This window comes from Theobroma cacao, chromosome 3 (assembly GCF_053813885.1).
Source record: "Theobroma cacao isolate CCN51 chromosome 3, ASM5381388v1, whole genome shotgun sequence".
In the NCBI taxonomy this organism is placed as follows: Eukaryota; Viridiplantae; Streptophyta; class Magnoliopsida; order Malvales; family Malvaceae; genus Theobroma; species Theobroma cacao.
Genome location: NC_142641.1, coordinates 38,654,306 through 38,668,758, shown reverse-complemented (window position 1 = coordinate 38,668,758; position 14,453 = coordinate 38,654,306). Strand labels below are relative to the sequence as shown.

General features: G+C 36.1%; 1 protein-coding gene and 1 long non-coding RNA gene across 2 annotated transcripts; both read left to right on the top strand.

Moving 5' to 3' along the window:
* The first annotated feature begins 1,442 nt into the window (after positions 1 to 1,442).
* On the top strand, positions 1,443 to 3,510 carry BAG1 (BCL-2-associated athanogene 1). The gene is made up of 4 exons (XM_007038529.3): positions 1,443 to 1,813; positions 1,951 to 2,207; positions 2,343 to 2,489; positions 2,636 to 3,510. Exons 1-4 carry the CDS (start codon positions 1,579 to 1,581, stop codon positions 3,059 to 3,061), a joined length of 1,065 nt encoding a protein of 354 aa, XP_007038591.1. The 5' UTR covers positions 1,443 to 1,578; the 3' UTR covers positions 3,062 to 3,510.
* Positions 3,511 to 8,413: 4,903 nt separating this feature from the next.
* Positions 8,414 to 10,537, top strand: LOC18605498 (uncharacterized). Its single transcript, XR_001927140.2, has 2 exons — positions 8,414 to 8,787; positions 10,271 to 10,537. It is a non-coding gene; the product is annotated as an uncharacterized LOC18605498 (long non-coding RNA).
* Positions 10,538 to 14,453: the final 3,916 nt, after the last annotated feature.

Here is a 14,453-nt window from a genome sequence, read left to right as displayed (position 1 = left end):
GAATATTTTGTTATTTATTTATATTTTTCCTTGTAGTTTTTATTTTTTTTACAAAATAAACAAAAAGAGAAAACAAAAAAATTACTACAAAACAGTTGCTTTAACAATTATTATTACAACAAAAAAAAAACCCGTTGAGATATTTTTGAAGTATGGAATGCCAATGAATCTTTGCATGGCTTATTAGGGCCTGAAAGATCTGTAATATCCCTAATTAGTAGCAGTAAGTACAAATTACTCATAGTAAATCAAGGAAAAGTGCCACACGTGTATAAAGTTACCAAAATAAGGGGAGGCGTGTGGCGGGTTTCCGACAGTGAACCATCACCGGTTCTTTTTTAATCTTTTTCGCCGTTCGTCCGTTCCTTCCAAACTGCCACGTGTCTGACCTCCTTTCCTCCGTTTATCAAACCATTCCGTCATAGTAATCAGGTCAATGATTGGAATAACGACGAACTCCCCAATATACCCCTCGACAGCATAGGTGTGCAACTGCCAGCATTTAGGGTCGTACTTTATTAACTAAACTGTGCCGTAGAGGAACATTACCCAGCCCGACCCAGAGTTTGGTGAAAGACCTAAAGAGGTTTTCCGTTTCCCTTCCTTTCAATTTTTTTTTTGTTTTAATTTTTAATTTTAACGGCTTACACGGTTTGGCGGCGTCCGTTGGCGTTGTTTGTTTCCCTTTCTTTTTCCCCGTATTAAAATAAAAAAGGTTCATTTTCATTTATACAATATTTATCGAATATAAAAAAAATATAAAAATTTATATAATCTTGATATATAGTTTCTTAAGTCACAACAGCAGCTCAGTTAGCTGTCCACTCGTTTTTTATTCATTTTCATTTTTTGCCTTCTTCTTTTTCTCTTCTTCCACGAGTTTTCCAGAACTACAAGGAAGAGAGAGAAAGAGATAGATTCATACTTTTGAATAAAAATTTTTCATTTCGTAGATTATATTTTGTTTCTCCCTGTTTGACATTGAATTTTCCGTAATTTCCTTGGGGAAAATCGCAGATTCTTAAAGCAGCATATCTTTTTCCTAGTAAATTTCGAGCTATTTTGGTTACATTCTGTTGGGGAGATCTGAGGTTTCTTCTTTTTGGGTCAGCGATCTGGGAGTTTGGTTGGTTTTCTTGCAGGGCAAGAATCGAAGATTTTTCTTGTTTTCTCTCTTTTTTTCTTGCCTTTGGTAAGACGCCATTGGTTGTTGAAAGAAAGAGAAAAGGGAGAAGGCGAAGAGTTTCAGTTTCTTTTCGTGTCTTGCTTTGGTTTGCCTTGTAAGCTTTTTCTTCTTTTTCTTTTTTATTTGATTTTATTTTTTGGTGAGTTTGTGTCTTTGTAAATACGCGTGGCTATAGCAATTGGACTCGTGTAATGCTGGGGTCAGAGTCTGAGAGTCTCTCGTAAAAACATCCTCTTAACTACCTTTGTCTGAACAATGCCTCTCCATGATCTCTGATACAGATCGCCCACTTCTACTCTTTCTAGAGATCTAAAAACTCACCCCCTTCCCTTTTTTTTTTTTTGTTTTAGTCACCGTACCAAAAATATTTTACTAGTAAAAAAGAATAAAAGATGATGAGAATGAAGACTAAAGCGACAGGGCTGTCACCGGTGACCAATGGCGGTGGAGGTGGAGGTGGAGGTGAACCGGCTGCTCATGATTGGGAGCTTAGACCCGGAGGCATGTTGGTACAAAAACGAAGCCCGGATTCCGATCGAAGCACCATCCCACCACCGAATATTAGAGTTAGGGTCAAGTACGGGTCCATCTACCACGAAATCAGCATCAATTCTCAAGCTACATTCGGTAAATTTCTCACCTTCAAACCCCACAAAAGAAAAAAAAAAAATTCAAAACTCTTCCTTTTTCTTCTTTTTTTTTTCTCAACTCCATTGAATTAATTAATTTAAGTTATTGACTTTGGGTTGTTTTTGAGGTGGCAGGGGAGTTGAAGAAGATGTTGACAGGGCCAACAGGATTACACCATCAAGATCAAAAGCTGTTATACAAAGACAAAGAGAGGGATTCCAATGCGTTTCTTGACATGGCAGGTGTGAAGGACAAATCCAAAATTGTTTTAGTTGAAGACCCAATTAGTCAAGAAAAGAGGTTATTGGAGATGAGAAAGAATGCTAAGATGGAGAAGGCTTCTAAATCTATCTCTGAAATCAGCTTGGAAGTTGATAGGCTTGCTGGCCAGGTAGATAGTATTGAATTTTGTATTTATGAGCTTTGAATTTGTAAGTTTTTGTCTTAATTACTTTGAATTTATGAGTTGAAGCGTTTTTTTCTTAGTTCGATGAAGATTGAATTCTTATGGTTGGATATTGCGTAGGTGTCTGCCTTTGAATCAATAATTACTAAAGGAGGGAAAGTAGCGGAAAAAGATGTGCTTAATTTGATTGAGCTGCTGATGAATCAGTTGCTTAAATTAGATGGCATTATGGCTGATGGAGATGTCAAATTGCAAAGAAAAATGCAGGTAATCGACATTCCAATTTGCTACAATTAACTTATATTCATTCATTATCCAAAATTAAAAAGATAAATTTATGTTTGCTGTGGTTTGAGTAAGTTTTATTTGCCGGGATTTTGAGCCTCATATTTATTTGCCGTTGTTGATGAAAGGTGAGAAGAGTTCAAAAATATGTTGAGACATTGGATATGTTGAAGGTTAAAAACGCTGTGCCTAGCAGCAATGGAGGTCAAATGCCAATGCAGAACCAACATAGGCATACAAATGGTCAAAAACTAGCCCCAATCCAAGAGCAGCAATCTAGGCATTTTAACGGGCAAAGAGTAGCACCAAACCAGGAGCAGCAATCTAGGAACTCCGTCGCCCATTTGCCAGTTCATCAACAATACCAGCAGCAACAACGGCAATCAAAGCATTCAGCATCGGGGGCGGTCGTTGTAACCACGAAATGGGAGACATTTGATTCTTCTCCTTCATTGTTGCCGCTCCCCTCAACATCTACTTCTACAGCCACATCCACATCATCAACATCCAATAATTCAGTCCCGCCAAAGTTCCCTTGGGAATTCTTCGACTAAGCAGTATGCCACGTCTCTGTTTTTTTGTGTGTGTGGATGTGCTTTGGGTTTGTCTTCCAGTTGGGTTTGTTATCTCTTCTTCCATTCTTTCTGTACTTAGATTTTCTTGGGCACCACCCTTTTTTAAGCTGTCATTCAGTTCACTAGAAAATAAATGGGGCTTCGACCATAGTGATTATTAAATTACTATGGTGATTATAACTGAAAAACTGTTACTCTCTACCCCTATTTTTATTTTCCTTGAATTCATTTTCCAATTTGTATTGTACTGTCCTGCTTGTGATGGTGACAAACACTTAAATATTTGTAGACTTGTTAATTGAGATGCTAGGTTTATGAACTCCAGCAGATAGGGGAGGTGTACTTTGGCTGCCTAAATGTGTAATCTGAATTTCACGTCCATTTCTGGACCAAATGGGAAAGCCAGGTCAATTTAAATTGATTGTTCACTTGCGAGTCTAAAAGAGAATAGTGGTTGGTTGAAAACACTATTTAATCTTTCATACCTTGCTTACTCTGGGGACTACTACATACTGACAAAAAGGGCGGTGTTAAATGGAAGGGACTTTTGGTAACCGGATAACTAACCCCTCCACTGATAGGAAGCCAAGCCTGATAAAAAGTGCAAAGGAAATGATGACTACGGTGGATTACTTAAACCATTTAAAAGGAAAATGTGTGTTAAGATATGATGATCACTGATTCCAGTTCCAGAAAACCTGCCTTATTTAGGATTTTAGCCTATCATACCTATGACCTACGCAATATAAAGACTCACAAACAGGGCCACGTTGAGATGGAGTAAAGAACAAGAACCCTGAGTTTCATTGCCTTTTCTGATCGTAATACATTTTATGATTAATACCGTTTGATCTTTATTAGGAAAGGGCTAGAAATTGGGTAAGAAGGAGAACAAAAAAGGTGTTGGTTAAAGTAGGCGTTCTTAAAAATGACCCCCGGATGGTTTCAGTCCAAACGTATCTATATGTGTGAAGCGATATAGTAATAGTTTTAGATATTTTTGGAGAAAAAGGTCCCGCCCGTCATTAACATAATAATTCAGAATGACAAAACTGCCAGCAGGAAGTCCCAGCAGAAGTTGCTTTCTGGCAACTCATTTGCGCTTGATAGACGTGAACATATCTTTCCATGGGAAGAACGGCAAAAAGAAAACTGCCCTCCCTCAATTTTGCTTAGCATCAGAGGGTCCAAATTTATGAAAACTAATAAATAAATAAATAGAGAGAGAGAGAGAGAGAGAGAGTGGTGATCTACCATCCAATGGAAATGATGATAGAAAGTTCGAATAAAGAATAAAAGATAGTATTAAACATGAAAGGTTAGTAACAGAACATCAATAATTGCTCGAGAAATGTGCATTTCTAGAGTCTATATTATCCTATCAACGCTTTATTGTATAGCTTTACCCTGATAAAAGCATGAGGGAGGCATCAAAGAATACATGCTTCATCGATTTTACTATAATGATCTTTGGAGGTTGGAGCCATGCCCCAACAGGATTCGAGAGATACAACTTTTGTTAAGGTGGTGATAAAATATTATGGAATTAATTAACAAAGGTCTAAATCACTCCTTACTAAATTGGACGGTATCTATAAATTAAGAACAAAAGCTGCTGCCCGCAGGGGAAGGCTGCTAGACCGTCGGTGAGCTCGCGGGAAAGGCATCAATGAGAAAACGTGCCTAATTAACTAATACTAGTAATTACGAATCTTGATGATGTTGTGTACCAAAATATTGGTCAGATGAGCTATCTTTTCGCAGTATGATCTTTCAGCTAAAAATATGATTAGCTACAAAATCATATGGTTCTAATGTCTTTATCCTGAGGCAAAGCCAAAAATATATACTAATGCAAAACAAAGCATAAAGTGGGCAAACCAAAGCGCATAATATACGTGTCTGTAATCAGTACTTGAATATGTAAAATTAAAGCGATTACCAAAAGAAAGAAGAAAAACACACACACACACACACACAAGTTCAAGAAGAATATTGTGAAATTGGGAGTAAAATCTAGTAAAAGCCATTATCAACACAAATACAATTCCTCACTAGTGAGAGCGGTGTGGCCTTGGAATTAGCTGGTACCACCTAATTTTGCTGGGGAAACTTGAATGTGTGTCAACAAAAGCAGCTACATTCATGGCAGGTTTTTGTGATTGAAACTTGTCAACCAAGCAAGGGAGGAACAATTAATGGTCGGGCAAAGTCAGTTTGCTAGTTTGGTCACTGATACATGTCTTGAAATATGTGAAGGACAATAACCGCTTAATCACTGCTGATGCTCCATGGCAAAATGATTTTTGTTTTCTTTCATGTTTAGGGTTAGGATTAGGTGGACTTTATATATATATATATATATATATACATGTAATGAAATTAATTATATTCTCCCGTTTTGAGGAGGTGAAAAACAAAGATTTGAAGTTGGCAGAAATAGGATTGTTCTAATTTGTAACATGTAACAAAAATATCCTCAATTATTTAAAAAATTAGTAAAAATCGTATTTGATATGAATCAGACAAGGTATTAAAAGTTTGGAAGCTTGGCCTAATTGTTCGCCCACCTTGTTAGGTGGCGATTTATTGGCATGGTTCGCGTTTGAGTGTTCAATTTTACTTTACCCCTATATATGGTATCAAATACCTTAAATTTTAATGTATAGTGACGGTTTATCGTCATGTTCTTGAACCAATATGCACCGAACAGGTGCTTGAAAGACAATGAAAGTAGTTATTTTGTCTTTGCAAAGTACCTGCTGCTTCATTCATGGGAAGAAGAAAGTAGAATTTGTGCGACACTGCATGGAATAGGCAAGATTGAAGATAACCGTACTTGACACAAGTAAATGACAACTTCAACTTGGCTTCCGACTCCAGTTTTAAGTACATTTACTGCCTCATCATTTTGATTAGAACGGACAATTCTGAGTGAAGTGTCCCTCCTACAGGACTCCCGATTCTGAAATCATAACTTGGCTCAGCCAAGACCAAGCAATTTCTGTTTGATGGGTGGACAGTTGGAAAGACTTCTACCGGTATACTTCCCAATCACCGCTGCTTCAAATCCTGTATTTGGTGGAAGTAAAGAGCATTGGAAGTACCAAACAATGAGAAGGAACATGGAGATAGAGTCCAGGATTATAGTTTGAGCAGCGATTAAGCAGAAATGGGTTGGATCAAGTAAGCAGAGATGGGCGAAGGCCCTACTCAGGATTAACAAAGATGCTCGTTCGTTGAACTCGTTGATGGTTCAATTTCATTCAGGCCCGTAATTCTTTTTTTCTTTGTGCATGGACTTGGGCCCTTTTTTCAGCCCCCTCTGTTTGTTCTTAGTTTGATCCTAATCTCCTTTTCTTGTAGATACATAAACATGGGATGCTGATTCATATTTATCCTTAAATCAATATAAAAATGAAACCCAAAGTTAAAAAGAAATAGAAAAAAAGGAAAAACTGCGAGGATGATGCAATTGATAAGGGTAGTGGATTTTTGCACAAATGGCTTCTGATTAGTTGCTACAAAGGCCCACTAAGTATCTAATAAACTACGAAACTTTATCTAGTGAGCTTTGGCCCAACTGAGCTTTAAGACTAATATTAAAGTGAATTTTTCACTCAGATTTGCTTATCTTTATCAACTTATTTAATGATTATGAACAACTTTAACTACCGTCCATGTCAAAAGCAAAACTTCCGCCATGGATCCACAGCATTGATTAATACTTGAAAAGAAAGTTTTAATGAACTTGATTTGGTGCAAGAAAAAAATGAACTGTAAGTGACGGAGGGCTTGCCCTCATTTCAAAGAGAATGAGCTTTTTCACCCATACTTTTTTCTATTCTTTTGAAGATTATTGGATCTTCATTGTGAAAGTTGCACACACTTTCCGTAATTTCCTTGAAGATTGCAATCGTGGCTATGAGTGATGCACTGATGTTATACTTGGCTAAGAATGACGTTGAGCTTTGCACTCTCCCTTATAATTCAAATAACAATACTAATACTATTAGCTCATAACTTGATTTTTTGGGTAGAAAAGATAGAGGAACAACATTCATAAACTGTGATTTTGGAAATCTTTTAGCATTGAGATCATCGAAAGCTTAGTGATGACCTTAGCTTGAAGCTAAGTATACTTGCACCACTGATAAGAAGATAATTTAGCATTTCAATCTTATCTCAAACCATAAATTGGACAACTTACTGATCATGAGCACTCTTGATTGAACCTAACAATTTAAATTCTAAAAAAGAGAAAAGGAGTCAATATGGGTACACTTTGAAAATGCTGTGCACATTGTATTTTTCTTTACTTTCCACCAGATGGCAGTTGAATAGTTGTTGATGATCATGTAATCAAAATAGTATACTTTAATTTTTCCTCTGTTTTTTACTAGCTTTGGAGTATAGTTCCCTACTTTAAGGGAGTTCCAAGTTGACACGGAATCATGGCACCTTTGCCTACCAAAGCTGTCTCACAAATGCTAGACGATGGAGCCAAAGATTCCGGCCGGGGTTGCCAAAAACTGCCTTTGCCTTTGGTTCGTCACAATCCGAGCCTAAGGGTTCGCTTTCATTTGCCGCTTGTCTCCACGGGAGGGCGCCACCATCTCAGCTGTTGCCATTATCCCCGTAATATTCCATTATCTATACATATTCCTTCTCTTTTTCATTTCTTTTGGCGGTGGTCCATTCTTTGAAAACGACAATATTCTCTACTATTATGGGAAAAATCAAAGTCTTAAAGTGCTTCTTTTCCTAGAAGCAATGTACATGAGGGATTTATCTGTACTTATCCTTTCCAATAGTGTTCAGATAATGTCACCTGATCCATGTAATATGCAAATTACAATATTGCTAGCTGATCAATCGTGTTAGATTTTTCTTTTCCTTCTTTCTTTATCCGAATCTGTGGATCTTATGCCGTCCAAAAAATACTTTATCGATGATCTTTATACGAACCAAGCAACCGAATAAACAATGGGCACAACTTAAATGCTAATTTCATGGATAGCGATATCTATCAAAGCATTCTCAAGTCTCAGCACTTAGGGTGCATATAGAACTATACTAATACGTTTTTAACTAAATATAACAATCATTGAATCAAGTCAAGACTACTAAGTATTTTCAGACCTATATATGTTTAACAAATTAAGATCATAATTTTCCCAAACGGTAAGCATATAAAACAAAAATCTCTGATCCCTAGGTACCCGTGGGGTAGACATCTGAAAAAAACAAAAAAATCTTATGTCCCACATTATCAAAACGTGAGTTTATTAATCCTATCATATCTCTTAGCAATGGTGAGCCTGAGAGGATATGTAGTAAACAAAAAGAAATGTGAACTGTGGTACTTTCGGCAATACAGTCATTACCACAAAGGAGCTTTGAACAGATTAATTAAAGACGTCGGCGCGTGATATATTCGAACGTTCCGAGAGGAAAAGTGGGTGGGTGTGACTCAGCAAACTCGGCCAGCGCCCCCAACTTTTTTCATCACAAAATATTCAAAGATCATGGGTTTGTCCTTTTGACGATTCTTAATCTCTACTTTGAACAAAGAAGAAAAAGAAAAAGAAAAAGATAAGAATTGCTATTACTACTACTACTATTGTTATTTCAAAGTTCAAAGTTCAAAGTTAGATATCGTTCTCGATCGTTCATGCAGAATAAGCATCCGTTCTTCAACTCAGGTAATTCTTTCCTTCTTTGCTGTCATGCTGTTCAATGTACTTTGCTGACCCGCCGGCGCACGTGTACAAACTTTTTGATTTTATACTAATATGGTTTTTTGGTGGTGTTATCTTACTTATCCTCGCATGGAAATTGGCATATTGCAATTTGCATGGCCTCTTCGTTGGGCACATGCATGCGCCATGCCGCCCACTTTCAGCTAGAAACAAGGGCCCGACGTTTACTATTCGTTTTTAATTTTTTTTGGATATATGATAATATTATTCTTTATTATCTTTTTTGTCTATTTCGTTAATCTTAGTTTAATTTATCAAATTATTATTTTATAACCCTAGAAGATAAGGCGTAGAGCTATGAAGTGCATTGAACAAGGAAACTTAGACTAGGTTCAGGATTTGATTGATGATCTAATTAATCCACCCTAACAGCTCTATCTCAACTTTCCCATGATTTGCGATCCCTAGAAGAAATATCAACTTAACTCGAATAAATTACAGGAGTTAAGTTCCATGCATGGGGCTTGCTACCGTTACATGACAAAGCATTTTTTTGACTTGAAGATAAAGAATCTGTTCCCTCAAACAGATCATTTAGAAAATAAAGAATCTGTTCCCCTAGATGGATCAAGAATCTGAAATTTTTTTTCCTTGGTAGGCCAATGACATGCATGGATGTAGGTTCCAAGAATCTAACGCTTAGTAGTCGCTGTAGTCGTGAGGGAGATGTACTCGGCTTTAATTTTGCCTTTTCATTGACGCCAAGAGGCCCAAAGTTGACACGGAATTGCGGCCATTCAAGCAACCAAAATAGCCACCATGTACTCTTTCAACCGTTTATATACTTTCTAGGGAAACCTTCTTAACCAACAATTATCCGAACCAGGGTTCGGTCTCCCAACCGTACAGCTTTGTTCCGGTGAGTGTCTTGTCTCCCTGAGAGGGCGCCACTGTCTCTCGCTCTCTGCTTTGGTCTTCTGGTCAGAGTCCACCAAAACCTTTGACATTGACCCACTCAAATTTTGGCTCCACTTGAGAATACTACACTAACTAAGGTGCTTTCGACAATGGCCCATTAACATGATAAATTTCAGTGTTCCTTTTTTCTCTAATCATGATCGATGATGAAAGAATTTTTTTGTGACTAAAATTATAGATACCTGTACCATTTGCATGGTACATAGTTATTAGCTTATGTACAAACATAAACCATGTCAATGTACAACTACTAATTACGACATAGCTCATAGAGTTTATGAGGAATTTTTTTTTGGGAGGAAAATCAGTTGTTAATCTTGGTGGTCCAATTAAAGTTGATAGAATCAATGCACTATAAGATTGTAATTTACCATGAGTAGCAAGAAACGATAAAAGAAAATTTGGATTGCCATAAATTTAGGGATCGCCTGATTTATTTCTTTTTTTTTTTCATCTTTTTGATGGGGGAAATAACCTGATTTTACTGATTATTCTTCAATAACTAAAGTTGACAGGAAGGATGAGAGTGACAATGGTGGAGGTGGCCCAAACGCCAAAATTAGCAGCGAGGCATGTGGTTGTTTACTCGAAGCATGTGATCTGTACAGTAAATGGACAGTGACTTTCACTAGGGGAGAAACCCCGTGAATTGAGCCTTAAACCACAATCTTCTACCATTTTCCAGTCTCTAGCTCCTGCGCTCCCCAAAAACAAAAGTACTTTGTAAAAAAAGTAGTAACAGTGATAAGCATGCAACGGTCACTTTCAATTCCCATGTTGATGTGTGGTCCCTTGAATATCTCTTGATTAATTTAGTTTGGATAAAGCCTACCTGATTGGGGATTCCCTTCCGGTGGCATGATGCAACGACAGATCCTAAGCTTGATATTATCAATCTATGTCATTGACACAAAATTTACGCCGTAATCATGGTAATTAATGGGCCATACAGCTCAAATTTAACTCTACAAAGACAAGTCTCAGGAGGAATTAATCCCACACAAGAAGGGATTGCCACATGCATCAGAATTGAGTTATGACTTGATTCCAATTCTTGTGAGGGATATTTTATCCTACAATATGCATAAATGCATTGTTCAATGAAAGAACATCACGACGAATCAATGATGCTATTCCGGCCTCATCCATTGTTGCATCTGTCTTGACTATGGAACAAATTGTTTATCCAAAATCCCAACACTTGTATTATTTTTTTTCTCAGGAATATAAAATTTATTCTGCAACATATAGTACTGATCTTATCTAAATTATGATTGGCTTGACTCTTAGAAATGTTATGTCCTAGTATATAATTTTAAGCTTTATTGTGCCCTTTCATGAACAACTTGAATTTGCGTCTTTTCATTTCAGTTAAAAGATTTCCTTTGACTTCCATCCAAGTCAAGTGTCCCTTGCCTTCCGTAATCTGGCTCTTACCAGTTATCATTAAGGACTCTGTAACCTAATAGCCCCTATGCTCCCATTCAAGATGTTGTAGGAAATGCTATATATGATTGCTCTCATCAGTTTTTAAGGTTGTTTTCAAAATGTATACTTACTTTTTCTTGTTACTTCATTTATTTTTTTTTTTTGGGATAATCATGTTTGTCCAAGAATTACTCTGAACATTGTTTATATGTTCATCCCTGTCTGTTCAAAAGGCTTGCTTATTCATTGATGAGGATGATCTTATCTCGGGAATTATGATGTTAATTATTGAGATGGATTGGATTGGTACGGCGGCTTGAAAACGATGTACTCACAACCTGCTACATGCGCATTTTGCTGCATTTTGGATTACCCCTTGCAACTCTAATAATTAGATAAGTTTTCCATCCTGCTCTGTTTTTATTCTCCTATACTAGTATTTGATATTCACTGCTGATTTTTGTTTTTCATATATGCCTGTGACGAGGCTAATTGATAAGTTTTCGTTGACATCATATGCTCGATAAACAGATTATAATCAAATCAATTAGGCCACTAAAAACACATTAATTGTTTCATAGTTTATTAACCTAGAGATTCAGGCAGCTAAACAGTGATAAACAGAACAAGCTGGAACAGCTTGTCAGCATAAAACGTCAGTGGAAAATTTGCACGATTAAGCTTCCCCTGAGTTCAACTACCTTAATCTTCAATCGATCTTTTATCTTTTTGTTCCTTTCTTTGTTCATATTCTCCAAATATCAATGAATGCTTTACGGATTGTCTTTTGTCCTTCTGCACTCAAACTGATTGATGTTTTTCATTATGAAAGTGAATGAAATACGTCCAAACCCATCGTACCCTTCTGCCAGATTACCTTTAAACAAAGCAAATTGCAGAATATTTCTTTAGATATAATCAATATTCATGTTGGGTTTTAATTTTTTTTTTTATTCTCTTCGGTTTCAATGTAAACAAGCAAAAGCAATGATATAGCCACCGAAGTACCATACAAACAGCTGAGCAAAAGCAAAAAATTTCCACCCATGATAGCGGTCCCCGACTAAAACCTTTAATATAAATCAGTTGATCAGCTCTTTTCCATCTGGCTAAGTTGGCTTCCTCTACTATCTCTCCAACTCAATTAAACTCTCTTCATTATCTTTTGACGGTTTCGAAAGGCCGCGTCTCACTTCCCAAGTGCTTTGAATTTTGTTCAATGACCTCATAATCTTTTTATTTAATTTTCTTCTCCCTCTTTATATATATATATATATATATATATATATATATGTATATAAAAGAACTTATATAAATTATAATATTTTTGGATACATACAGAAACTGAATTGGATATTTAATTTATATATTGCATAAAGCATGTTGACGGCTAATATTGTATTTATTTTCGAAAAAAAGAAGAACATGTTGATGGTATAATTTAGTTTGCTAAAAGGGAAGACTTTTGCAAAATACAATTTGCCTTATTGAAGGGCATGTAACTATTAGCGTCAGCTGTGAGATAAGCGCCTGAACAGGCTATGTTTATTTTATACATTTTTATTTACATTATTTCATAAAGCGTAAGGTTTTTCTTCAATCATTTTGCTTAATTGTCACATGTGGACTTAGAATCATGCTTGTTTATGTTTGGTGGTGACTATATATAGAAACTTGAAAATTAATCAGTGCCATTATTATTAGATACCTCGGACTATTTAAGCATGCTAATGAAATAAACGTAAATTAAATTAAACATGGTGGACTTTTATTTAATCTGTCTTTAAATACTTTTTTTTAAAAAAAAAAAATCGTGAAAGGCTGTATCTTTTAGTAGTAATAATAATATATCATAGTCTCTTTGACAATGAGATATGTAACGGATGACCTGTTGCCTTTAAAGATCAAATAAAACTTAAACTTACAATTTGATATGTACCAAGAAAAGATAAACTAGAAATTATATATATAATATTTTTGTAAAATAAGAGGTGAAGAAAAGTGGGGCGAAGCAGGGGCTAGTTTCTTATTTAGAGAGTAACAGAAATTAGTTGTACAACAGATTCTCTAAAAATCATTTCTGGCAGAGGATCTCTGGAATTATTAATTAAGTGACAAGGTGCTAAGGGTACACCTGCCTGTAAAGGCATGTGCATACAGCTATGCTGCTGGGACTCATCACCCAACTTGTTTTAGAATGTTGGGAGTACTTGCTATTTCAAAAAATTACTAGCATATCGTACAATATGGCAGAGATAGAGTTATGCTTTGTCAAGCAATCATTAACAATTCTTTTTTTTTTTTAAAGTAGCAATTATTAACAAATGAATTGCGGCATAAGCATTGCTGGTATATTTATATATGTAGGAAGAAAATCTCCCATTTTAGGTTCTGCACGTGGCATAGCTACCTCCCATCCCAGCAGATACTCCGGTCCATTTAGTTCACTTTTGCACTACTGTAAAGCCACCAATTAAGGTGTAGATTATGAATATCCTGCTTCACTACCTGTCCTAAACCCATTACTGTCTCTTGACTTGAGTTTTAATTTTATGAAATAATTCCATCATTATCTTGGGATCTATTGACTCAATAACAGTTCTCTTTCGTAGCCTTGTAGAGCCATAATCTTTAGCAAGATTTGCTCCATCATCCTTCACGTACGAAAGCCTCACTGTTCCTTCCGAATTCATAAGAGATGAAATTCGCGGCCTATAGTTTAAGCAGAGAGAGCAGAGATAGGGCTCTCTCTATTTTTGCACAAAATAATTTTAATGTACCGCCAAGCGAATCACCCTGTAGCCTGTCGAATATTGCATTCGATAGCTTATCCTAATAATAATTGATTAGGTTATTTTGCTGATTCGACAGCCTCGAATCTAACCATGTTTGATGCTGAATCATCACTGAATCTTGCCTTTGAATAATTAAGGTTTGTTAGTCAGAAAATAATAATAATAATAATAATAATAATAATAATAATGATAATGATGATGATGATGTTTACTCATAGCATTTTTAAGGAATGAGAAGCATTTAATTACCCTACGAGCCACCCAACAATTTTCAGGATTATTTTAGTATTTCCCCACTTTGATTCTTCGCACTTGAAAAGAGCTAGTGCTGATAGTAAATTATCTAAAGAAAATATTGTTGTACAGATGAAATATAATTTCGAGTATTCACATCTTTTAACATCCGGATCCAACATTAGATTATAATATGTCAGTATACATACTATGATTCCACTAATATTGCTACTT